General features: G+C 37.7%; 3 protein-coding genes across 6 annotated transcripts in view; 2 read left to right on the forward strand and 1 right to left on the reverse strand.

Annotated features, from left to right (window-relative positions):
* The window catches only part of arhgap45a (Rho GTPase activating protein 45a), a 51,258-nt gene extending 41,725 nt beyond the window's left edge, over window positions 1–9,533 (forward strand). For both annotated transcript variants that reach the window (XM_084119611.1, XM_084119612.1), the window contains exons 18-23: window positions 348–536; window positions 2,623–2,760; window positions 4,075–4,313; window positions 5,743–5,965; window positions 6,041–6,092; window positions 6,792–9,533. In XM_084119611.1, coding sequence (XP_083975737.1) covers window positions 348–536; window positions 2,623–2,760; window positions 4,075–4,313; window positions 5,743–5,965; window positions 6,041–6,092; window positions 6,792–7,033 — 1,083 coding nt within the window. In that variant the 3' untranslated portion in view covers window positions 7,034–9,533. The remainder of the gene's footprint in view (window positions 1–347; window positions 537–2,622; window positions 2,761–4,074; window positions 4,314–5,742; window positions 5,966–6,040; window positions 6,093–6,791) is intronic.
* On the reverse strand, window positions 9,528–18,609 carry polr2ea (RNA polymerase II, I and III subunit E, a). Of its 2 annotated transcripts, XM_084119615.1 has the most exons (7): window positions 18,490–18,609; window positions 15,581–15,755; window positions 13,545–13,660; window positions 11,501–11,581; window positions 10,536–10,594; window positions 10,287–10,365; window positions 9,528–9,726 (listed from the first exon to the last, which is right to left on the reverse strand). In XM_084119615.1, the coding sequence occupies exons 1-7, from the start codon at window positions 18,544–18,546 to the stop codon at window positions 9,661–9,663; spliced, it is 633 nt and encodes a 210-aa protein (XP_083975741.1). In that variant the 5' UTR covers window positions 18,547–18,609; the 3' UTR covers window positions 9,528–9,660. The 2 variants fall into 2 exon arrangements, with proteins under 2 accessions (XP_083975741.1, XP_083975740.1); XM_084119614.1 differs by lacking the exon at window positions 9,528–9,726 and having other exon boundaries at window positions 10,030–10,365; window positions 18,490–18,597.
* A 90-nt stretch (window positions 18,610–18,699) lies between these two features.
* LOC311086642 (THAP domain-containing protein 6-like) lies at window positions 18,700–23,439 on the forward strand. Of its 2 annotated transcripts, none has more exons than XM_084119616.1 (6): window positions 18,700–18,756; window positions 19,247–19,351; window positions 20,373–20,565; window positions 20,724–20,807; window positions 22,769–23,127; window positions 23,301–23,439. In XM_084119616.1, exons 2-5 carry the CDS (start codon window positions 19,272–19,274, stop codon window positions 22,973–22,975), a joined length of 564 nt encoding a protein of 187 aa, XP_083975742.1. In that variant the 5' UTR covers window positions 18,700–18,756; window positions 19,247–19,271; the 3' UTR covers window positions 22,976–23,127; window positions 23,301–23,439. The 2 variants fall into 2 exon arrangements, with proteins under 2 accessions (XP_083975742.1, XP_083975743.1); XM_084119617.1 differs by lacking the exon at window positions 18,700–18,756 and adding an exon at window positions 18,802–18,819.
* The last annotated feature ends 572 nt before the right edge of the window (window positions 23,440–24,011 follow it).

Raw genomic sequence — 24,011 nt, forward strand, 5'->3', positions numbered from 1 at the left:
CAGAGCACTTCATGCTTCCTTCATTTTCCAGCAGGATTTGCACCTGCCTACACTGCCAAAAGAACCAAAACCTGGTTCAATGACCATGGTATCACTGTGTAATTACTGTGTGATTTCATGTAATATTCAAATTTTTTGGAAAGGGTCTGTATATATATATATATAAATCCTTATCATTGAACCCAATACAGTGCAAATTGTTTTAAAGCAGCTTCGCAGTAATAACCAGTAAACAGACAGAAAACTTCATTTTCAGCTGTAAAGCAGCTCTACAGAAGACAATATTGTCATTATTCAGTTCTCGTTTTGTTCTCATCTGATCTCATCTGTGTGTGTTTGTGTGTCAGTGTTTCCTGGCGTGCCATAAGAAGTGTCTGGAGTCTCTGGCCATCCAGTGTGGTCATAAGAAGCTCCAGGGTCGTCTGCAGCTCTTCGGACGGGATTTCTCTCAAGTCCTGCAGGGCGACGTGGAGGGCGTTCCCTTCATCATCAAGAAGTGCATCACAGAGATCGAGAGGAGAGCACTCAAAATGAAGGTGCGAGAGGAAAGCTTTGAAAGCTTTATTTCTATCGGATTGGTTTGAATGTTTACCAGCATTAAATGAATTATAAATGTTCACTGATGAGCCAAAACATTGAAGTTGAAGCGAATATCGTTGATCATCTCCTAACAAGGCCACATATTAAGGTCTGGGTAGATTAGATGGTGAGCAAACAATCAGTTCTCGTAATGAACATGTTTGATGAGCAGAAATGGGCAGGAATAAAGATCTCAGTGACTTTGACTCGGGCCACATTGTTTTGGCAAGGCGACTGGGTCTGAGTATCTCTGAATCGGCGAGGTTTGTGCGGTCAGCAGTGATGAGGATTTACTAACCGTGTCTGAGGAGGAATAAACCACACACCGGCGACAGGGTGTTGGACGCCGAAGCCTCATCGATGCATGAGAGCATTGAAGACCATCCCGTCTGGTCCGAGCCAACAGAAGCTCTACTGTGGCACAAGTCACACAAACTTTAATGATGGTTAAGGGAGGAATGTGTCACAACACACAGAAGAGCAATCAGAGCGCCTGGATGAACCTGTCCACTCGTGAAAGAGTACAATCGTCACGCGAGCGTCAGAACTGGACCTTGGAGGAGTGGAAGAAGGTCGTCTGGTCAGATGAGTTCTGTTTTCTTTTACATCACATGGACGGCCGTGTATGTGTGCCATTTACCTGATAAAGTGATGCGCCAGGATCACTGTGGGACGACGACGAGCCGGTGGAGGGAGTGTGATGTTCTGGGCAATGTTCTTCTGGGAAACCCTGGGTCTGGATATCCATGTGGACGTAAATTTGACAGGTGACACCGACCTAAACACTGTTGCAGAGCAGGTTCAGCCCTTCATGACACTGGTGTTCCCTGGTGGAAGAGGCTCTTTCTGCAGGATAATGCACACACTGATGAAGAGTTCAATGTGTCGCCCTGGCCCTCCAAATTCCCCAGATCTCAGTCCAATTGAGCATCTGTGAGATTGCAACCTACAGGACATGAAGAATCTCCTGCTAATGTCTTGGTGCCAGATACCAGAAGACACCTTCAGGAGTCTCGTAGAGTCCACACCTCGGGACGGCGCTGTTTTGGCAGCACGCGGAAGACCAACAGCATATTATACAAGTGGTCATAATGTTTTGGCTCATTGGTGCATGTTTGCTCATTGCTTCATTTGCAAATAAAATTTGAAGTAAAACAGCGAATAAACAACTTTATACATTATATGCATGCAAGTTATGCACACAAATTACTGGTTAATTGCATCACTTCATGATATATTTGTTTTAATGGACAAGGTTGGAAAAAATAATTCCCCAGTTTTGCAGATTTGAACTTCACTACTCCCAAAACCGTTTTAATCCTGTAAAGCCTGACATATTAAACAATCATAGATAATACCATCAAATGGAATAGTTTATTGAACCTTAAAACGATGCATTTTATGGCTCATTCTGTCTGATATAATGAGAATATGAGAATATATAAATACTCGAGGAGGAAAAAACAACAACAAACTGAGCAATTTGGTGCAGTTTCTGATATATGGTCAAAAAGAAGACATTTTGATAGCTTGTAATATCAATCAATGAGATCTTTATCTCAACTTAATGCATGTAAATATCAGTCGTCACTCTATATCTCCAAATGTCTTAGTCAGATGATATTTAAATGTTTAGTTTTATGATCAAAGCTCTGTATTTTTAAAGCATATAATGCAATGCAATACAATGATTGAGAGATGAACAAATAAACCTTCCTCAAAAGCCTGATGATCATATTTGAGACTCACATTTTAACCTGATATTTCTAATAAATGATGTTTGGATAATCAAGTAAACCGAAGTTGCTTCAGTCCAGTAAGTGTTCATCTTAAAAACATTATTGACGATATCAAAGCTTTTACATTTACTCTATTAAATCATTAAAGATTTGACAGAAAAAAAGACACGTGAACCACAAGCTGAAGGTGGACGTTTTAAAAGACTTTATACCATTATCATTCTGATCATTTAGAGGTCTTGGATATTTTCATATCAGACACAGTAGGCTTGACAGGGTTAATGCTTTCTTTGCTCCTCTTCAGGGAATCTATCGTGTGAACGGCGTGAAGACCCGTGTGGAAAAGTTGTGCCAGGCGTTTGAGAACGGCAAAGAGCTGGTGGAGCTCTCGCAGGCGTCTCCACATGACATCAGCAACGTGTTAAAGCTCTACCTGAGACAGGTGAGTCACCTGACACGGGTCAACACAAATACAAGCTCACACTTCCATTCTAAGAGTGTTTACTGGAAAGACGTTTCCTGTTCGTTTTGCACTGATTTGTGAGCGAAATCTATAGCATCATATGTGCTGAATGAAATCCAATACTTGCTTCTTATTCATTTTGGGGCTCTGATTCCAAAAACATATTTTCCTCTTTAAAAAAATTAAAAGATACTTTAAATGGCAGCAAGTCACTGTTAATGAGTGAGTCACTGAGTTTCAACTGAATCAATTCAGGAACTAAGCTTAATGAGCGAGTCATTGAATCATTCATTCAACCGATTCGTTCATTCAGTTATGAAACACCGCCGCGTTTCGCTCAGGGACACAAAACAGTGCTGTTGCTTTGTTCGGAACTATCTTTGTTGGTGAAATTGAACAAAAACAGGCAATGTTGTGTCTAAAATGCAAGTCACTTAATATTAAAGCATTAGTTCACTTTCAAAAACATTTTTGCTGATAATTTACTCACCCCCATGTCATCCAAGATGTCCATGTTTTTCTTTCTTCAGTCGAAAAGAAATTAAGGTTTTTGAGGAAAACATTCCAGGATTTTTCTACACAGAATGGACTTCAATGGCAACCAGCTATACCAATGTTCAAAGAAGGTTCAAATGTCCGTCTCAGTGCAGCTTCAAAGTCTCGACACGATCCCAGTCGAGAAATAAGGGTCTTATCTAGCGAAACCATCGGTCATTTTCACACAAAAAAAAAAATATATGTATACTTTTTAACTACAAATGCTCACGCCACGTATTACGTCATCACGTTGGAAAGGTCTATATATAATTTATTTTTATTTTTTTAGAAAATGGCCGATTGTTTTGCTAGATAAGATCCGGATAAGACATAATCATTCACAAATATTACACCATTTAAACATTATTAAAACACATAGGCTACTGAGTTACTAAAACAATCTTTGTCAAAGAATACACTGTTTGTTCACAGTTTGAACGTTCTTGTTTCCATTTGTTTAATTTCAAGATCTGAGGTGAATTATCCATTGTTGCTTTTACAGCCTCAAAGCTGGAGCACTAAATGATATTCAAAGTCACATTACACGCTTTTAACATTAAATAAAGCACATAAACAGCACCTGAGATCATCATCGCCACACTTTGTGTTTGTTGTTCCAGCGCGACGTCGCAGAAAAATAGAAACCGTTTCTAAAATAGAATCGTCGCGGCTGATTAGGACAAACACTGATTAACATGGAAAAGACCTTTTATTGCGTGTAGTGTGTTATGTTCACGGTCTCTGTCTCCTCCTCAGCTGCCGGAGCCCATCATGCCCTTCCGTCAGTATAATGATCTGATGGGACTGGCGAAGGAGAGCCTGAGCTCAGACGGCTCAGAGGCCGGCGAGGGCATGAAAAGCCCAGAGCTGGTGGATCGTGGGCCAGAAACCGAGCCGGAGGTGCAGACATTAGTGCAGAAACTCAGAGAGCTGCTCAAGCGGCTGCCACACACTAACATCTCCACGCTGCAGTACATCGTCCGACACCTGCGCAGGTGAGCTTCTGCACACTCAGACCTGACCAACACATTCACAACCGACGGCGAGGCGATTATTAGACATGTCAATGCCATATTCAATTATGTATAATATTTTTAAAAAAGTCTAAATACTGACACTTTGCTCTGAACTTTACAAAAACTATGATAAAATATGTCATTTTGAAATGTATCATAAAATATATTGATCTTCATAATTATAGAAACACTGTAACTTTACAAAATCATAAAGGGACACTTTAATAATGCTAATAATAATTGTAATTAATTTAATAATTCAATAATGGAAAAAAAATGGCTAATTAATATTTTATAACTTCTTAATATATAGTGTATTTAAGTTTTAATATATTAATAATTTAAGTCTAATAATCTAATAATAATTTAATAGGTCATTATTATAAAATTTAATTTTAAATGTTTTTATATTTTAATAATATAGTCAAATATGTAATAATTTAAGTCATACGAGTTCAGAACACAAATACATTTATAAACAAGGCATGCAAAATAATTTGGTAGTTGAAAAACAACATGAACTATAATTTGTTTTAACATTTTCATATATGAGAGCATGTATTTTAGGTCCTGCAACTGGTCACCATTATAACTATGAATATGAGAAAAAGAAAAGTTGTTTAATAGTCACTTCTTGAAATATCAAGTTCTCAAAACTGCCGTTTTATAGATTTGTCGTAAGTGTGATGAAATATGAAACATCACTGTATAATACTAGTGTTGTTGTTTTTTCTCGCTCTCTCTCTCTGTCTCTCTCACTCTCTCTCTCTCTTTTCTCTGTCTCTCACTCACTCACTCTCTCTTTCTCTCTCACTCTCACTCTGTCTCTCACTCTCTCTTTTCTCTGTCTCTCACTCACTCTCTCACTCACACTCACTCTGTCTCTCTCTCTCTCTGTCTCTCTCACTCTCTCTCTCTTTTCTCTGTCTCTCACTCACTCTCTCTTTCTCTCTCTCTCTTTTCTCTGTCTCTCACTCACTCTTTCTCTCTCACTCACACTCACTCTGTCTCTCTCTCTCTCTTTTCTGTCTCTCACTCACTCTCACTCACTCTTTCTCTCTCACTCACACTCACTCTGTCTCTGACTCTCTCTCTTTTCTCTGTCTCTCACTCTCTCTCTTTCTTTCTCACCCACACTCACTCTGTCTCTCACTCTCTCTCTCTTTTATCTGTCTCTCACTCACTCACACTCACTCGGTCTCTGTATCTCACTCTCTCTCTTTTCCCTGTCTCTCACTCACTCTTTCTCTCACTCACACTCACTCTGTCTCTGTCTCTCACTCTCTCTCTTTTCTCTCACTCTCACTCTCACTCACACTCACTGTCTCTCACTCTCTCTCTCACTCTGTCTCTGTCTCTCTCTCTCTCTCTCCCTCTCTCTCTCTCTCTCTCTCTCTCTCTCTCTCAGAGTGTCTGAGTTGGAGCAAGATAATAAAATGAGCGCTAGTAATTTAGGCATTGTGTTCGGGCCGACCCTGATGAGACCCAAACCCACCGGCGCCACGGTGTCGCTCTCATCTCTGGTGGATTACCCTCATCAGGCTCGCATCGTAGAGGCTCTGATCGTCTTCCACCAGAGCATCTTCATCTCCTCCTCCTCCTCCTCAGTCTCCTCTCCAGCCCAGAGCCAGGTCTGACTCTGCACACAGTCACATGATGTTTATTCTGAGGTTCTGATGCACTTACTCATATTCTCCTCCACACAGGACTGTGAGACTGGAACTCATGAAGAGACAGACAGAGCGGATCTGGAATGTGGTGAGAGAAAAATACATATTAGAAATAATAAATATTAAATAAGTAATGTTTATTTTTAACATTTAAAATCTGAATATTATCAAATGTTTTGCAAATTAAGCGGATCTGGAATGTATAGGGAAATATATTAGAAATATTATGATTAAAAATGTATAAATATTTAAATAAAAACTTTATTATTTTAACTATATTTAATATTATAAAATGTTGCATCAGATTTTGAATTAAGAGAATCTATTAAATAAATACACACAATATATATATATATATATAAGAATTAATAAATATTTAATAATATTTAACAATATTAAAGTATTAATAGTAAAAAAATATATATATTAAGCGAATTTGTGAAATAAACACACTATATATATATATATATATATATATATATAAAGAAATATTAGATTGTTATTTTTACAAATTGTATTTAATATTTTTATTTTTAATATAAAATATTTTATATCTATAGATTTGTAATATTATTATTAGAATTAGGAATTGAATTTCATTAGGATTTAGTAGTTTAGTTGTAAAATTCTCTTGTTTGAATGCCTTTTATCCTTATGTTAAATGTTCATCATATTGCAGTTCAAATCATAATATTTGTTTAAAAATTCTCAATGTAATTATTATAATTTTTTTAAAGAATTGTGCCGTGTTACTGTTGAACGAGTGTACCGTTCCCTCTTCCTTCAGGTCATTCGGCGGGTTCCTCAGGTTCTCAGGACTCGGACTCTGATGTGGAGGAGCAGGGCAGAGCGAGAGGACAGCGCCCTCCTCTGGTGAGTCAGGAGAGCGAGACCAGTACAGAAGAAGAGCAGACCAGTCCCAGAGTGAGCCTGGACCTGAGCGCACTCGTCCCGGAGACCATCCCAGAGCAGACCACCGGCTCAGGGGAAACTGAGGAAAACGACTCCGAGCAGGTCTCAGATCAGTAAGACTAGGGAGGCATTTCAACCATTAGACCATTTGTATATGTTAATTCCCAAAGTCAAACAATAGTAATATTAAAGGGATAGTTCACCCAAAAATTAAAATTAGCCCATGATTTACTCACCCTGTAGTCACCCTAGGTGTATATGCCATTCTTCTTTCAGACGAATACAATCAAGAGTTATATTAAAAAATGTCCTCTTCCAAGTTTTATAATTGTAGTGAATGGGCATTATTATTATTTTTAAGTCCATAAAATGCATCTATCCATCAGAAAAGTGAATTTATTCATCATAAAAGTGCATCTATCCGTCAGAAAAGTGCATCTATCCATCATAAAAGTGCATTTATTCATCATGAAAGTGCATTTATCCATCAGAAAAGTGCATCTATCCGTCAGAAAAGTGCATCTATCCATCAGAAAAGTGCATTTATTCATCATAAAAGTGCATTTATTCATCAGAAAAGTGCATCTATCCATCATAAAAGTGCATCTATCCATCATAAAAGTGCATTTATTCATCATAAAAGTGCATTTATTCATCAGAAAAGTGCATTTATCCATCATAAAAGTACATCTATCATCATAAAAGTGCATTTATCCATCATAAAAGTGCATTTATTCATCATAAAAGTGCATTTATCCATCAGAAAAGTACATCTATCATCATAAAAGTGCATTTATCCATCAGAAAAGTGCATTTATCCATCAGAAAAGTGCATTTATCCATCATAAAAGTGCATTTATTCATCATAAAAGTGCATTTATCCATCAGAAAAGTGCATTTATCCATCATAAAAGTGCATTTATTCATCAGAAAAGTACATCTATCATCAGAAAAGTGCATTTATCCATCAGAAAAGTGCATTTATCCATCATAAAAGTGCATTTATCCATCAGAAAAGTGCATCTATCATAAAAGTGCATTTATCTATCATAAAAGTGCATTTATTCATCAGAAAAGTGCATTTATCCATCAGAAAAGTGCATTTATCCATCATAAAAGTGCATTTATTCATCAGAAAAGTGCATTTATCCATCAGAAAAGTACATCTATCATCAGAAAAGTGCATTTATTCATCAGAAAAGTGCATTTATCCATCAGAAAAGTACATCTATCATCAGAAAAGTGCATTTATCCATCAGAAAAGTGCATTTATCCATCATAAAAGTGCATTTATCCATCAGAAAAGTGCATTTATCCATCAGAAAAGTACATCTATCATCAGAAAAGTGCATTTATCCATCAGAAAAGTGCATTTATCCATCAAAAAAGTGCATTTATTCATCAGAAAAGTGCATTTATCCATCAGAAAAGTACATCTATCATCAGAAAAGTGCATTTATTCATCAGAAAAGTGCATTTATCCATCAGAAAAGTACATCTATCATCAGAAAAGTGCATTTATCCATCAGAAAAGTGCATTTATCCATCAGAAAAGTACATCTATCATCAGAAAAGTGCATTTATCCATCATAAAAGTGCATTTATTCATCAGAAAAGTGCATTTATCCATCAGAAAAGTACATCTATCATCAGAAAAGTGCATTTATCCATCAGAAAAGTGCATTTATCCATCATAAAAGTGCATTTATTCATCATAGCATGACTAGCATGGCTTCTCTTTAAAAGGCCTTTATTAACCCCTGCAGAGCCGTGTGGAGCACTTTTATCATGGATAGATGCACTTTTATGATGGACAGATGACAGATGCCCAGAAAATAATGCCCATTCACTCCCATTATAAAGCTTGGAAGAGCCAGGACATTTTTTAATATAACTCTTGATTGTGTTCGTCTGAAAGAAGAATGTCATACACACCTAGGATGACTTCAGGGTGAGTAAATCATGGGCTAACTAAAATTTTTGGGTGAACTATCCCTTTAAGAGGGTTTTGACTGACATATGACCTCAGATTGTAGAAGTGAGATCAGTGTAGTTTCGAATATTGGCTAATATGAACTGGATGTTTATAATAATGTGTCTCTTTATTCAATATCACAATACATCTGTGCACTATTCTGCATAAACCATAAAGAACTGGAATACAATAATTTGTGTCCTTCAGAAACAAACATATATGCCATTATTATTTAATAATACAATTTCAAGGTGTGTAGATATTAAAAAGTCTCCACATATATTGTCAAAGGAACTTTTAACATTTGTATTTATTATATTTTCATCTAAGCACTGGAGCTTTCTCTCTGTTTATTGACAGAAGAGCGTAAAACGATGTTACGGTTGTGTTGAACTAACAGCCGCTGCTGGTCAGTGCTGGTTTTAATGCGTCACTGATTTCTCTTTCAAACATATGCTTTATGTGTAATAGTGTGTATATTTCATTACTCCAGCAGCTTCATCTGAACCATGTATTCAGACTAACCACATGACCTGACTGATAAATGCGTCGAAACCATGGTGTACATTCCCAAACTGTATATATTCCGAGGAAACGTTAAAATATTCACAACACCATAATAAAGCCTTTCATTAAACAAAAGGTGATTTATTTTTTGATTTGCAAAAACAAGGGAAATTAAATTAATTGTCGTCCATCACAAGAATCGCCCATTATAAACCAAAAGAACACGAGACGACTTAAAGAAGAATCAAATCCTGATGCATCTTTACTGTACGAGTCTGTATGTGATGTATCGTCCCGCCGTCTCGCTGGGCCGGATGATCTTCACCACCTGTGACACACACAACCACGTCTTTAATGGACATACACACACCAGATATCATTTCACTAGTGTGTGCAGGACTCTATAGTTCATTATGTAAATGAGGAGAGCACAATAAAGTAAACTGACATATTATACCCAAATATTCTTCATACAGTGACTACCAGTAACAAATTTGGGACCAAAAATGATTCGGACACTTTGAGCTGAGCATGTTTTGCTGAAGTGTTTTTTCTTTAATTGCTTTAATTTACACACAGACTGAACAAAATGAAGCATTGCTTGGTGATTGGTTGAGCTAAACTGGTATTATCTAATTGTGTAGTTAAATTTAACAGCTGAAAGATATTCAACATAATTCATGTGTGAGACAGTCTAACAGAAGGACGGACAAAACCAGTCAAATATCAACTGAGTTCTGCTCATATTTATTACCATTTTCTAAACTATAGCGAATAAACTGATAATGTGAGAAAAGGTCTGAATACATTTTGGCTTGACTGTAATACTTCAATACTATAATAGTAAGTAAATTGCACAAAAGTCTTCAGATGAAGTGTTTTTCTCACCTGCCCTCGTTTCAGCCCGAAGTACCGCGCCACTGGATCACCAGGCTGAATTCTGGGTAACTGGCTCTCCTTGAGTTTACTGATGACAGTCAAGAAAAGCTGTTCACAGGTGACGTCACAGAGAGGCCGAACACTGATCTGTGTGTGTGTGTGTGTGTGTGTGTAACACGTGGTCAGCAGTGAGCGAGTGTAAAGCAGTGTGTGGGAAACCTGTCAGACAACAGTCAGTGTAACTCTAGATCTGGATACTATCTGGCCAGAAGCTCGATCACTTCCTCTTTCGTCATCACGATGTGTTCAGGGACCAACTGCAAGACACAGAACCAGTCATGTTAATACATTAAAGAATATTAAACATTTAAAAGAAATATGTACTTATATTTTCATATTTTTTAAATATGAATTTAAAATATTCATAACATTTATTATTAATATTTTAACTTTTTTAATTAAAGTTAGAATGAGACTTATTAGATTTATTATTTAGTAGTTTTTGTTCATTTAACAGCAATGTCACATTTAAATCAAAATATTTCAAATCTCAATTTTTTTTATAAATTATATTTTTATATTCGTAATATTTATATTATCAATGTTCTTAAATACTATATGCTTTAATATTTTAAATATTCATATTATAAAATATTTTTCTGCAATATGTTAACATCTCAATTTATTAAATTTTTTTATATTCATTATTTATATTATTAATGTTCTTAACTATACGCATTTAGATTTTAAATATGTATATTATAAAATGTTTTGTGCAATTTGTTAATATAACAAATCTATGATTTTTTTAAATAATATTTTTATATATGTAATATTTATTATGATTAATGTTCTTATACTATACACTTTAATAAATATTTTAAATATTCATAATCCTTATATTGTTAATGTTCTTAAATACTATCAGCTTTAATATATGAAATATTCATATTATAAAATATTTTTGTGCAATACTTGTTAATATAACAAATCTCAATTTTTATTTTATTTTTTATATTCATAATATTTATATTAATGTTCTTAAATATTCATATTATAAAATATTTTAGTGCTTGGGTCAAAATGGAAAGAATTTTGTAGTTTTTGTTCTTTTAACAGCAGATATTAATCATATCACAGTTCAAATCACAATACATAAAAAACCCTGAATTATGCTGGTGTTTTATGACATGTTTTTGTCACCGCGGGGGAAAGCGTCTCACCTCGTGCTCTGTGATGTTTATTAGCAGCTCTTGCTGTAGAAACTGTTCCAGGATGTATTTCGGTGCCATGTCAACCAGAGACTGCAAACAATCATCATCATCATCATCATCATCATCATCATCATCATAGTCGTCGTCGTCCGAGGCCTCATTTGTAACCGTTGCACAAAATAGCCCTGAGATTGGCACATTCGCCACTTCACACACGCATACGTGTGATTTATAAAAACATGCATACAAACGTTTGAGACGGTGATCTGAGGGACTGACGGCAGATGAAAGATCTTCATTATGAGTTATAATCATTAATACAGTCATGCATTTACAACACTACAGTCATAATAATGATTTAAACTACGTTTTACATCTGATATACACATTTAGATTAAATATGCCATTCTCATCAATGGAGTTCAGCACTGAAATGACATGAAATCACTACAGAGAATTTACAAAAAAAATGTATATTCTAATTAAAATAAATATTTGCTGCTTTTGAACACTGGTATGCTTTGTTTTAATGTTTGCTTAGCGCATGATAATAGCAGAACTCACGGTCTGAGGAAATATTTTCAGTCAATAATGCACAATAAGGTCAATCCATTTCCATTAAAATAAAAAAAAGCAATAAAAATTATTATTTGGCCCGTGGAAAAGATTGAGAAAAACGTTCTTCTAAATGTATTTTATACTATTTGATTTATTTTTTCAAAAACAGGGCATGGATAAGCTACTAAATGATTTTTAGCAATGTAATGTGACATACATGTTAAACATGGCATCACATGGATGAATATGCATATGCAAATGATATGCAGATGAGGATGAGGTGTTGTAAGCTCTATATATGGTTATTTCGGGGAGGAGACGCACAATCTTCCGCTGACTGGGATTATAAAGGGAATTCTGCACTGGTTCTGCCATACACACGCTTTTATAATCTGAATATTTTTTGCCATACACCATTTTTGGCTTTCGGGCGCAAATACACCTTTATGGCGTTTCCACAGTCGCACCGAGGTCTGAACCCAAGGTCATGTTTTGATACATTTTATACATTCGATAAGTTTTGGTTTGGTTTCACATTGCAATTATGCGAGCGCACTAAAGCACTTTTCCGGATCGTGGTCATGGGGAGTAGCCTGGATGCCAGCCGAACTTAGCCCCGCCCACAAAATGTTTAGGTCGGGAAGTTCGGTCTGGACTCGTTCCGTTGAGGAGCTATTATGCCCGAACAAAAATTGTTCGGACCAATCAAATTGTCAGGGCGGGCTTTATACGATGATGGACAGATGAGCAACGGTAACGTAATCATCCACGTCACCAACGAGCGCTTGGGTTGAATTCAAATGACTGCCGCTGAAGAATTGAGATTTCACGAGTTCACGCTTACAAATAAGTCAGATAGAATAAATGCATATTTGGCGTGCTGTCCGAGGAGAGGCTCCGGCTCGGTATTCGGCCCGAACCCAAAGTACTCCCCCCGTATTCCAGGCTGTGGAAGAACAAGCCGAGAGTGAGCGGAGGGATGCTGAAAACTGTCAAGGAATGTTAGGAGAGTTGACAGAGTGAATAAATATATGCTTCCTCTCATGCTGATACTGTAGACCGGATTGATTATTTGAATGTGCTCCTCCTGAACTTTGTTTATGAAACATCGTGTAGATTCCGCCATCGCGTCTGTTATAGAAGATATCGACAGCGCATTCATTTTAAAAGAGGAACAGAGAACCGCGATCGGAAACATGAATGAAAAACATACGTCACTTACTCCGTTGCTCTGATTGGTTGTAGGTCTATCCAATTCGGTTGAGACACGCCCCATAATCACAGCCCAATGGAGCAGATCAGACTCACATTCTGACTAGAATCTGAGTATGACGACATCAGGCTACATGGGGAGGGTTCACACCTGTAATTTTGATCCGGATCAAACTGAAAAGTCCAGAAAATCCGGACCAAACAAGGTAGGTGTGGAAGTGCGGATCCTGCAGTTTTATAAACGAGAGCCCTGGTCCCCGGCTCCAGGTGTGTGGGAGCGTACCTGTTTAGCAGACGGTGTCATGCCCGTCTGGACCACGATGATGGCCCGGGTGATGTTCTCCTCCTGCATCCTCTGGCAATACATCTTAATGGTCTTGATGCCCACTTTCATCTCCTCTGTGTGGATGACACACACACACACACACTGCGATGAGCTCATATGAAGCGTTCACGTGCGTCAGGGCCGTATTTATCAAGCTTCTCGAAGTGCCGTTTTAGTCTTAAGTGCTGAGAATTCATGGAATCTACTCCAACTTTCAAACTTAAGTATAAAAGCAAGTTATCACATTTCTTAAAGCTAAGAATCACTCTTGCTCAGTTCTTTAGGACGGCTCGAGAGTCTCACAGTGGTTATGAGGTGCCAGTATGGGCTTGTGATGCACTGATGAGAGGAAGAATGTTTTAGAAATGTCTGGTTCATCAAACGGGATCATTTGGAAAGAGCAGGATCATCTTTCTCAGGTTAAAGGGTTCGTTCACCCAGAAATGAAAAGACTTGTAGACTTTCGTTCATCTTCAGAACACAAATGAAGATATTTCTGATTAAATCTGAGAGCTGTCTCACTCCTCCATAGGCTTCTAGGTAATGATATCTGACATCCCAGAAAAGTTAGTAAGAAAGTTAGTCAGAACGGAGGCTCACTATTGGCCGACGCTGGTCATGCGTGTGATTCTGGCCAATAGTGAGCCTCCGTTCTGACGTATAACCCAGAAGCGCTGCGCTGTTACACTACAGGAACTCACTCAGAGAAACACAGAAGAAAATCAATAGTCGTTATTTTTGTTATTTTGTGCGCACTAAAAGTATTCTCGTCGCTTGATAAACTTAAGGTTGAGCCACTGTAGTCACTTGGACTATTTTAAACATTGTCTTTACTAACTTTCTGGGCCGGCAAGTTTCACTAACAGAGAAGCCTATGGAGGAGTGAGCCAGCTCTCAGATTTAATCAGAAATATCTTCATTTGTGTTCTGAAGATGAACGAAAGTCTTACGGGGTTGAACAACATGAGGGAGAGTGATTACTGACAAGAGTTTTCATTTCTGGGGGAACGAACCCTTTAATGTTGAGCTGAACCTTTTATAACGTGTTTCCACTGTTCGACTAATTCAGCATTTCGGTTTCTTTTGGAATCCATGATGGCTGATTATTATATCATAAAATCTAGACTATATATAGGCAGGTCGGTTGGAAAAAAAATGTGTTTATCTTTCATTTCCAATGTGTATATCAATGTATTCTCTTGATAATTATTATCAAATGTGTGTTTAATGTAAACTCTTAGGAATTTCACCATTCAATGTGAATTTATCTGAGAATATTCAATTTAATTCACATTTATTTGTATAGCGCTTTTCACAATACAGCTTTACAGAAAATGCAGGAGTCCATATTACAATTTAGAGTCTGTTATCAGAGGAAACGGTCTAAGTTATGCATTTCAGAAATGTACATAATACAAAATCACAGTTAGCTAAAAAATTATTAATTTAAACAATGTAATAATTTACTACAGAGCTAACTGAAGTAATGAATACTTGTTTGTTAACAAATGATTATGACATTTAGACAATATTCTTAAATAAGGAAATCTATTCAGTGATTGGCCAATGTCGTCATCCAGAATCACGTTTGTGTCGTGAATCATCTCTAAGATTGACACTTAAGATTTAGATCTTCACTTAAATTATGACTGAGATAACTAACTTTGGTAACACTTTATTATACAGTGTCCATTGTTACATATGTTACATGCACTTACCATAGTAATAACAGTAAATTATGCATAATTGTATGCAAATAACCCTCAACCAAACCCTAATCCTACCCTAACCCTATAGTAAGTACATGTAGTTTATTAATATTACTCAGTACTTAAATATATAATTACACTGTAACAATGACACCTTAAAATAAAGTGTAACCCAAACTTTTAAGCACAGCTTTGAGACACACTTTCTTTTACTCTCAAGTCAATTCTTATCAGCGTTCCTGTGAGTAATTCCAGAGGCTTGATAAACACGGGCCCAGATCTCACCTGGGAAGAAGACAAACATCTGGTCGGTGGGATCGTCATTGTGAGCGACCAGAACCGTGAGATCCGTCCGTCTGGGTCGCCCCTCGCTGGGCCGGTCCCCGAACTGAGCCTTGAACTCATCCAAGGTCTGGTCCAGCTCATCCTGGGTCACCAGAAACCCTCGATCATGGCAGAGCTACAACACGAGAGAACCGGCACGTGAGCTTCGCTTAAAAGGCAGCTTTATATTACATTATTACGTTTCTTCTTCTATTCACTATAGTACTCTACTGTTATGCATTTAGTTCAATTTAGCATTTTTAATGTTTTACCATGATTAATCATTTATTTATTTATTTAAAGTCCCCCTGTGGTGAAAATCCAGCTTTTAATGTTGTTTATGTGTCTATGTGGTGTTTTTAATATGCTTTAAGACAAACCATGTGTAAATTCATAAGTCGACACCATTGCTGAGTATTTTCTCCTTAAAACTGCAGTGAACCAAAGACAGTCTCAAAAACACGCTTTGAAATCGCTGGTGTTGCTGACGTCACAAACTACCTTGTAACCAATCAGATCAACGTGTGATCGTCAACCAGTGGATCTCTGAGCTGAGTGAGTGAGTGAGTGGAGGCGAGGCTCATTTGCATATTCATAGAACCGCGCATACTAAATAAGGCAAGGGTGTCGAGTTACATTCAAGATATTTTAAGGCATGACATTTTTTTCTAGAAAAAAACGTTTAAATATGTCATTTTGGTAATCAAATATGAGTTTTAAAGGGACACTCCACCCATTTGCACTAAGCTTTGCATTGTTAGAAACCCAGTCATACTATTGAATGGTCGTGCAACACTCTCTCATTTTCCCCTGAGACGGGAGAAATCCGTTATTTACCTCTTACACTTCCTCCTACAATGACGCAAAAATCGTCATTTTGCGTCATTGTAGGAGGAAGTGTAAAGCCTGGAACACACCAAGCCGACGCCGACGAACTAGCGCTGATGAAAGCCGACTGTGTTGTCGCCTCGCGTCGGGGTAAAAAGCTGCACTTGAACACACCGAGAGAACTACAGCCGACTGTCAGCTATGCGCGTTCTGCGCCTGCGTGTAAATGAGACAACTGTCTATTTCTGCAGATATATTCGTCTATATTCGTTATTCAAAAAGGGAAACCGACGCTGCGGCTGCAGATACACAAACCGTAAACAAAGCAGTGCGTGCTTACCGTTTTGAATATCAATCCTGCTAAACACTTTCTTTATTCCACTCCTCTCGTGTTAATATTTAAATATTCGCCAAGGAACACTCAGGTAAGATGACGTAACATTAGAACAGCCTTCTATATGTACCGTTTTGACTGCGCTCGCTGTTTTGCTATTATTCTCGTGCACTGACTCATTCACTAAGCTGAACAGCGAATCAGAGTTCCCTCTTTCACCGACGGCCCGACGCCGATTCAACATGTCGAATCGGCCGTTACAAAGCCGACGAGGACCAATTTCAGCCGACGGTGCGGAACACACTGAGAAGATTTAGTCGGCCGACGCACGGAAACTGCCCGACGGCCGACCGTCGGCTTGGTGTGTTCCAGGCTTAAGAGGGGGGGATTTCTGTTGAGACTACAGACACTCGTTCCTCATCTTTCCCAGGGGGCGGGACCCGCTCACGCTACAGACCTATCACAGATCAGTGGGTGGGACTTTACTCTCTGAAACTGAAAGCAATATCCTCCATCTTGTTTGAAGCTAAGCTAACAGGCGCTGTGGAGACAGATGTAAAGTTATATGACAATAGCGGAGGAGAGTGCTCAATATGATATAGAAGAAGAGGATTTCGGAAGTCTGATGCTTGAATCAGGTGTTTGTGGCTACCTTTACAAGCCGCATTATAGCGAAGAGCAGCCGAGGCAGAAGACCTGCCTGCCGCGGACGAGGAGCCCGGACTGGCTCGAGTTAGGGCGGACTGGTGGCGCCGGTGATCTCACTATGCAACTACGAACCGCTACGAACACAGAGATAGAGTCCGTCTGCGGCAAAGAATTTCAACGATGACAATTTCTCCTGGACGAAATCTCTGAATCAGACGAGGACACGGACGTTTGTGTTGAGAACTATCCTAGTTTCGCACCGCATATGTTCTGACTGAACATCCCGATACCATGCAATAATTCACCTTTTCGAAAGAAATACAAACGAGGAGTAATGCACTAATGAGTTCGCCAACTAACTAGACATTTTGTGTGAAATGAATTTCAAGCTCTGGTGGTAGCTAGCCTTGTAGACGGAAGAGTGATTTCGCTTTCTGGATTAGTGGGAGTGGCTTGCGGAGCTGTGCAATGTGGTGCATTGTGGGAGTTGTTGTCTTTCATACAAATGCGTCCTGAAGTTATTTTTTGTCTTTCCTCGGTCACGAAGGCACCAAATTCAAAATTTATTTTACATTTCGACTACATATATGACCCACTTTAAATAAAAAACAATGTTCAAATGGGTGGAATGACCCTTTAAGGGATAAAATCGACTACAGGGAAAAAAGAAAATGATTTATTTATACATTTCTATTATTTATTTTTACAGTTTTATACTAATAATATATACTATACTAAAACAATCTCTTACATTCAATTTTAAGCATTTACCTTTTTGTTTGTTAGTTTTATAGTCAATGCCTGGTACTGAATCTCGTTCCATTTAATTTCTACATGTCTTAACATTAAACTGAATGATTATTTTAGTCTGTATGATATTTTAATTTAGAAAAATTCAGGTTGAAGTCATATTAAAGGCAAAAATTATCACCCTGAATTCACCTTATATTTAAATTATCATTCTGTGAACATACCACTACTTATCTTATGATCGCGTGTTTAATGTAAACATCTACTAAAAGAGTTATGAACAGAGAACAGACGCAGTCTACATTCACACCTGCATTATGGTCTTGCGAATTTTCCATAATCGATAAGTCTCCTCATCATCGTCCATTAGCGCGTGTTCCTGATCAAACAATCCCAAGACATTTTCAAACCACGCGCACTTCCCTTTAACTTAATCAGTCACGTGATGAAAGCTGCGTCTGTTTACCCCGCCATAGATATCCACATAGATATCATATATAAACGCTAGATGTCTTATGGCGCAGTCACTTCCGGCATCACCGTTCGGCCATCTTATGTCAGTGCTCTGTGCATTAAGGTGAGTGATCAGCATGCACACAAATCCTCATATCTCGCTGAAATATTGACGGATTTACAAACGGTTTGGTTTCTTACAAACGTTATTAACGTGGCTATAATTCTGAATGCTGGAACATGTTGAAATTGCAGATTTTCTTTTCGAAAAACGACTTAATCGTGCAGCATAGTTGTGTATCACGGCTACTTGCGCAAGTTATCAAGGCAGAGATCACAATCGAGCTGTTCGATTATAAAGGTTTTACTGACACCAATAACGATTTTATGACAACTAATCTTTTGTCTAACTTCCAATATTTGTGGATGTGGTTGTAGTTAGTTGCTGGCTAATAACAATACGCTTTGAGTGAGACTAACGTTACAATTTCTGCTACCCAGCAGTTTTACATCAGTGGGAGAGGCAGAATTTTTCTTTCTTTTCAATATAATTTAAGTTGCACATGATTTTCAATCAGGTTGGTTTGTTAAACACATCTTGCATTATGATACAGGAAATTGCTGGCTTTATAAGGGAAGATGCCAGACTTTTGTGCAGCCTACGGATGCTCCAATGAACGTAGTCTCAAAACGAGAGCACGTGGGATCACCTTTCACCGGTAAGATATGACAATATTATGATTATATTTGGAATAATGGTTACTTAGTGGGTGTATGTACAATACAGGTCTTGTTACACAGGAACAGCGGTATGGCAAGCCGTTTTAGCTTAAATTGTACCCAGCGTTACTCGTCGTAATTGCATTTTTACTAGTAAGAATTAAATTAGAGAGCTCTACAATTCAATTCTTACTGGTAGCAATTACAATTAGACAGCTCTCTTATTCAATTATTACTAGTAAAAATTACAGTTAGAGAGCTCTCTAATAAAATTATTACTAGTAAGAATTACAAAGCTCTTCAATTCTTACTAGTAACAATTCCGATTAGAGAGCTCTACAAATTAATTTTTACTAGTCATATGTCTCCATTGACTTCCATTCATTTTTAATTACGGAGCTCTACAATTCAATTGTTACTACTAAGAATGCAATTACAGAGCTCTCTAATTCAGTTGTTACTAGTAAGAATGCAGTTGCAGAGCTCTTTAATTATACATATCTTTAATTCATTTTTTTACTAGTAAAATTTCAATTAGAGAGCTCTGTAATTGCATTCTTACTAGTAACAATTCAATTGTAGAGCTTCATAATTAAAAATGAATGGAAGTCAATGGAGACATATGACTAGTAAAAATTAATTTGTAGAACTCTCTAATTTAATTCTTACTAGTAAAAATGCAATTACGCCGAGTAACGCTGGGTACAATTTAAGCTAAAACGGCTTGCTATACAGCGGGACTATGACATAATAGTATTGTTGTTGACCCAAAGCTTTTTAAAGTTTGTTTACACAATCGCTGAATGTTTCTTTTGCACACCTTTTTATAACTTGTGTAGTGTGGTTGTCTTATTCTAAAGTACATACATGCACGCATACATAGACTACATACAATTACCCTAAACATATGATAATTTAGGTGTGTATTTTTGTCCGTACCGTTAATGTTGAAAGAAGGAAAAAAGGGTTGGAAATGTTGACAATAATTTAGGTACTGGGTACATTTCTCACGTTTTTAAGGTTTCCCAAAACCGTAAAGATAAGGAGGCAGTGGGAACTTGCCCTGAGAAGGGACGGATTTGTTGCCTCTAACAGGACACTGCTTTGCAGTGAGCACTTCAGGAGCGAGGACTTTGACAGAACGGGGCAGACTGTCCGGCTTAGAGATGGTGTTGTGCCAAGCATTTTCAACTTTCCAGCTCATCTTCAAAGGGTATGTGTATCATTGACCAACAATAATTCATGGTGTATAAGATTGATATATCAATATGTGATTAAATGTCACTTTAGTTTTTTTTTTCTGCGAGTTATATAATGTGTAGTTTATTACAACACATTTTAGACACTCAAAACTTCTTTACTTTATTTCAGCTGGAAGCAACAAGAAGCACCTCTAGAAGAGCGGAAGACGACCTGCCATTGGACTTGTCTAAGGCTGCACCTCAACCTGATGTTGTGAGTGTTTGCATGTGGAATGTCAAACAAATGAGACCATCATATGGCTTGTTATATTAAAGGAGAACTCCGGTCAATTTTAACATTGAGCTCATTTTTTTGTAAATTTGGAGTGCTGTCAGTACAGAGAACAACGACAAAAATCGGTGTTGCCTACACCGTGTTATCCTCTTTTTAAAATTTGCACCCTGTTGACTTCAATGGGGCAAGTTTTAAACCTGCTTTTAGCCTCTTAACATCCTTGATGTGTCATTACAAGTGCACAGCCAATGTGAGTGATTCCTTCAGAGTGAACACGGGTGAATCTGACTGCAGTAGATGTGAAAGATATGAATAAAAATGAAGTTAATTCGGCCAGCGCTCATACCTGTATTTACATACTGTTTTCGGTCGAAGTCCATAGTAATTGATTGTCGAGTTCACGCGCGTGATCATAGGTAACTAAGCAACAGTGGAGAACTCGACAATCGACTACTATGGACTTCGACCGAAAACAGGATGTAAATACAGGTATGAGCGCTGGCTGAAATAACATCATTTTTATTCATATCTTTCACATCTACTGCAGTCAGATTCACCGTGTTCACTCTGAAGGAATCACTCACATTGGCTGTGCACTTGTAATGACACATCAAGGATGTTAAGAGGCTAAAAGCAGGTTTAAAACTTGCCCCATTGAAGTCAAGAGGGTGCAAATTTTAAAAAGAGGATAACACGGTGTAGGCAACACCGATTTTTGTCGTTGTTCTCTGTACTGACAGCACTCCAAATTTACAAAAAAATGAGCTCAATGTTAAAATTGACCGGAGTTCGCCTTTAAATCCTTTATCTTGGTGGTACCCAGAAAGATATATGGTGTTAGTAGTCTAAGAGCCGAATATTATTTGAGGTGGTACTCTGTGTAAAAAGTTTGAGAACTACTGGCTATCTTACTTGCTCCGTCGCTTATTCATTTAAAGGGTTAGTTCACCCAAAAATGAAAATTCTGTCAGTAATCACTCTCCCTCATGTTGTTCAACCCCGTAAGACTTTCGTTCATCTTCGGAACACAAATTAAGATATTTTTGATTAAATCTGAGAGCTGTCTCACTCCTCCATAGGCTTCTAAGACATTATAACTTGCTAGCCCAGAAAATGTATTAAACACATCGTTAATATAGTCCAAGTGACTCCAGTGGCTCAATCTTAAGTTTATCAAGCGACGAGAATACTTTTTGTGCGCAAAAACAAACAAAAATAACGACTGGGCCTCGAGTCTTTTCACGTAGTGTTTAAGTGTAGCGCGTCTGTGTTGCACGTCACACGTAGGCTCACTATTGGGCGACTCTGGTCATGTGTGATGCGTGGAGACGTGCAACACAGACGCGCTACACTTAAACACTACGTGAACTAACTCGAGGTCCAGAGAGAAGGAAATGAAAAGTGTTTTTGCGCACAAAAAGTATTCTCGTCGCTTGATATACTTAAGATTGAGCCACTGGAGTCACTTGGACTATATTAACGATGTGTTTAATACATTTTCTGGGCCAGCAAGTTATAGTGTCCATAAGCCTATGGAGGAGTGATCCAAAATCAAAAATATCTTAATTTGTGTTCCAAAGATGAACGAAGGTCTTACGGGGTTGGATCAACATGAGGGAGAGGAATTACTGACAGAGTTTTCATTTTTGGGTGAACTAACCCTTTAAATGTATAAACATGTGAACACTGAAACTTAAACCAGGGGTAGGCAACCTTTACAATCAAAAGAGCCATTTTTGTCCAGAGCCACAAAACATATTTTTGCCTTATAAGTGGACGAGCCCATACAATTTCTTAAATGCATGCGGTTGTGTTTTCTGTTGGAGAATTGGATAACCTAAATGTGTATTTAGGCTCACAGAATCTAAAAGTGAAGATTGAATTGTTAAAGTTACTTATTAATTTCCATATATAATTTGTATATTTTGGCAAAACAACAGGAAGCCACTGGAGAGAGGAGTTTGAGCCGCAAGCAGCAGGCCGATGACCACTTGTATTCATTGCCTGCTTGCCCTAAGGCTATAAAGGCCAAACTTGAAGAAGCCTCAGCGAGAGTGAGGAAACTGCAGCGGGAGAAGAGTAATGCCTTGAGGAGAGAAAGGAGGGCCAAGATGAACATGCAGGCTCTTCTGGAAGAACAACCCTAGTGCCAGCCAGTTCAAGTACACCTTTAGGAAGCTGATGGCCCGGTGTGGGCTTGTTAAACCATGCAGAGGCAATGTGACGGCACAGGATGACACAGAGTCCCTCCCAGCTGTCATCGACACCTCGCACCACAACGCTCTCGTGTACGTTTCAGGTAAAGGCTGACTGAAAGTCCATTTTCCCTATAACCAAAAGTGCCAATAGTCAAAATCTGGGGGAAAACAATCTCACGATAGTCCAAAAAGAGAAGTGTTCCCTTAATTTCCCCATGCTTATTAATGATTATTGTTATAAGTTATGATATTACTATATTAACTCTAATTGCAGGATTTGTTGTGCGACGGGCTGTGAAGAAGCTGTCCTGTGAAGTCTGCCGTGCCAGCCTGGTGACCGATGCTGCATTTATTTTTTTTGCAAATAAATGACATTTGTATAATAGTTTACAAATAGAGACTTTTGTGTAATTATTCCATATTTTGTGTATTCATTGTATATTCTAAGTCAGAACCCCTGACATACAATCCAAATAGTCTACAAGTAACATCAGAGTGTTACCTTTCATTTGATTTCATTTCATTATGATTCTACATGAAGAAGAGTTTGCCACACAGTAAACCTTTTATTGTCAGTATGCATAATAACCAAAAGTCCTATATGGGGAGTTTCCATAGGGCATTTTACGATATGCATGACCATACCTTGGCAAATAATGGTCTAAAGTATTCATTTTCATTCTATATTGATCTGCTTTTGCACACAGCTTCACAAGACCTGGTGCTAGGGCTCAGTTGTGTTTCTAAAGTCATATCAAGTGACCTAAAGGGCTGAAATATGGTCAGTTCAGAGACGTTTGTTATCCGGCAGAAAGAAAAAACATGTAATAATTCAAATTATTTTATTATAATAGTAATATTCATATTACAAAAGTGTGTGTATATATATATAATATATATATATATATATATAGTCATGTTGCCATTCTGTACACTTAGTTTTAGTAGCCTATATATTGATTTAATATAAATACGTTGTGTGTGT

This window comes from Abramis brama, assembly GCF_963993115.1.
Source record: "Abramis brama genome assembly, chromosome: 7".
NCBI classification, from domain to species: Eukaryota; Metazoa; Chordata; class Actinopteri; order Cypriniformes; family Leuciscidae; genus Abramis; species Abramis brama.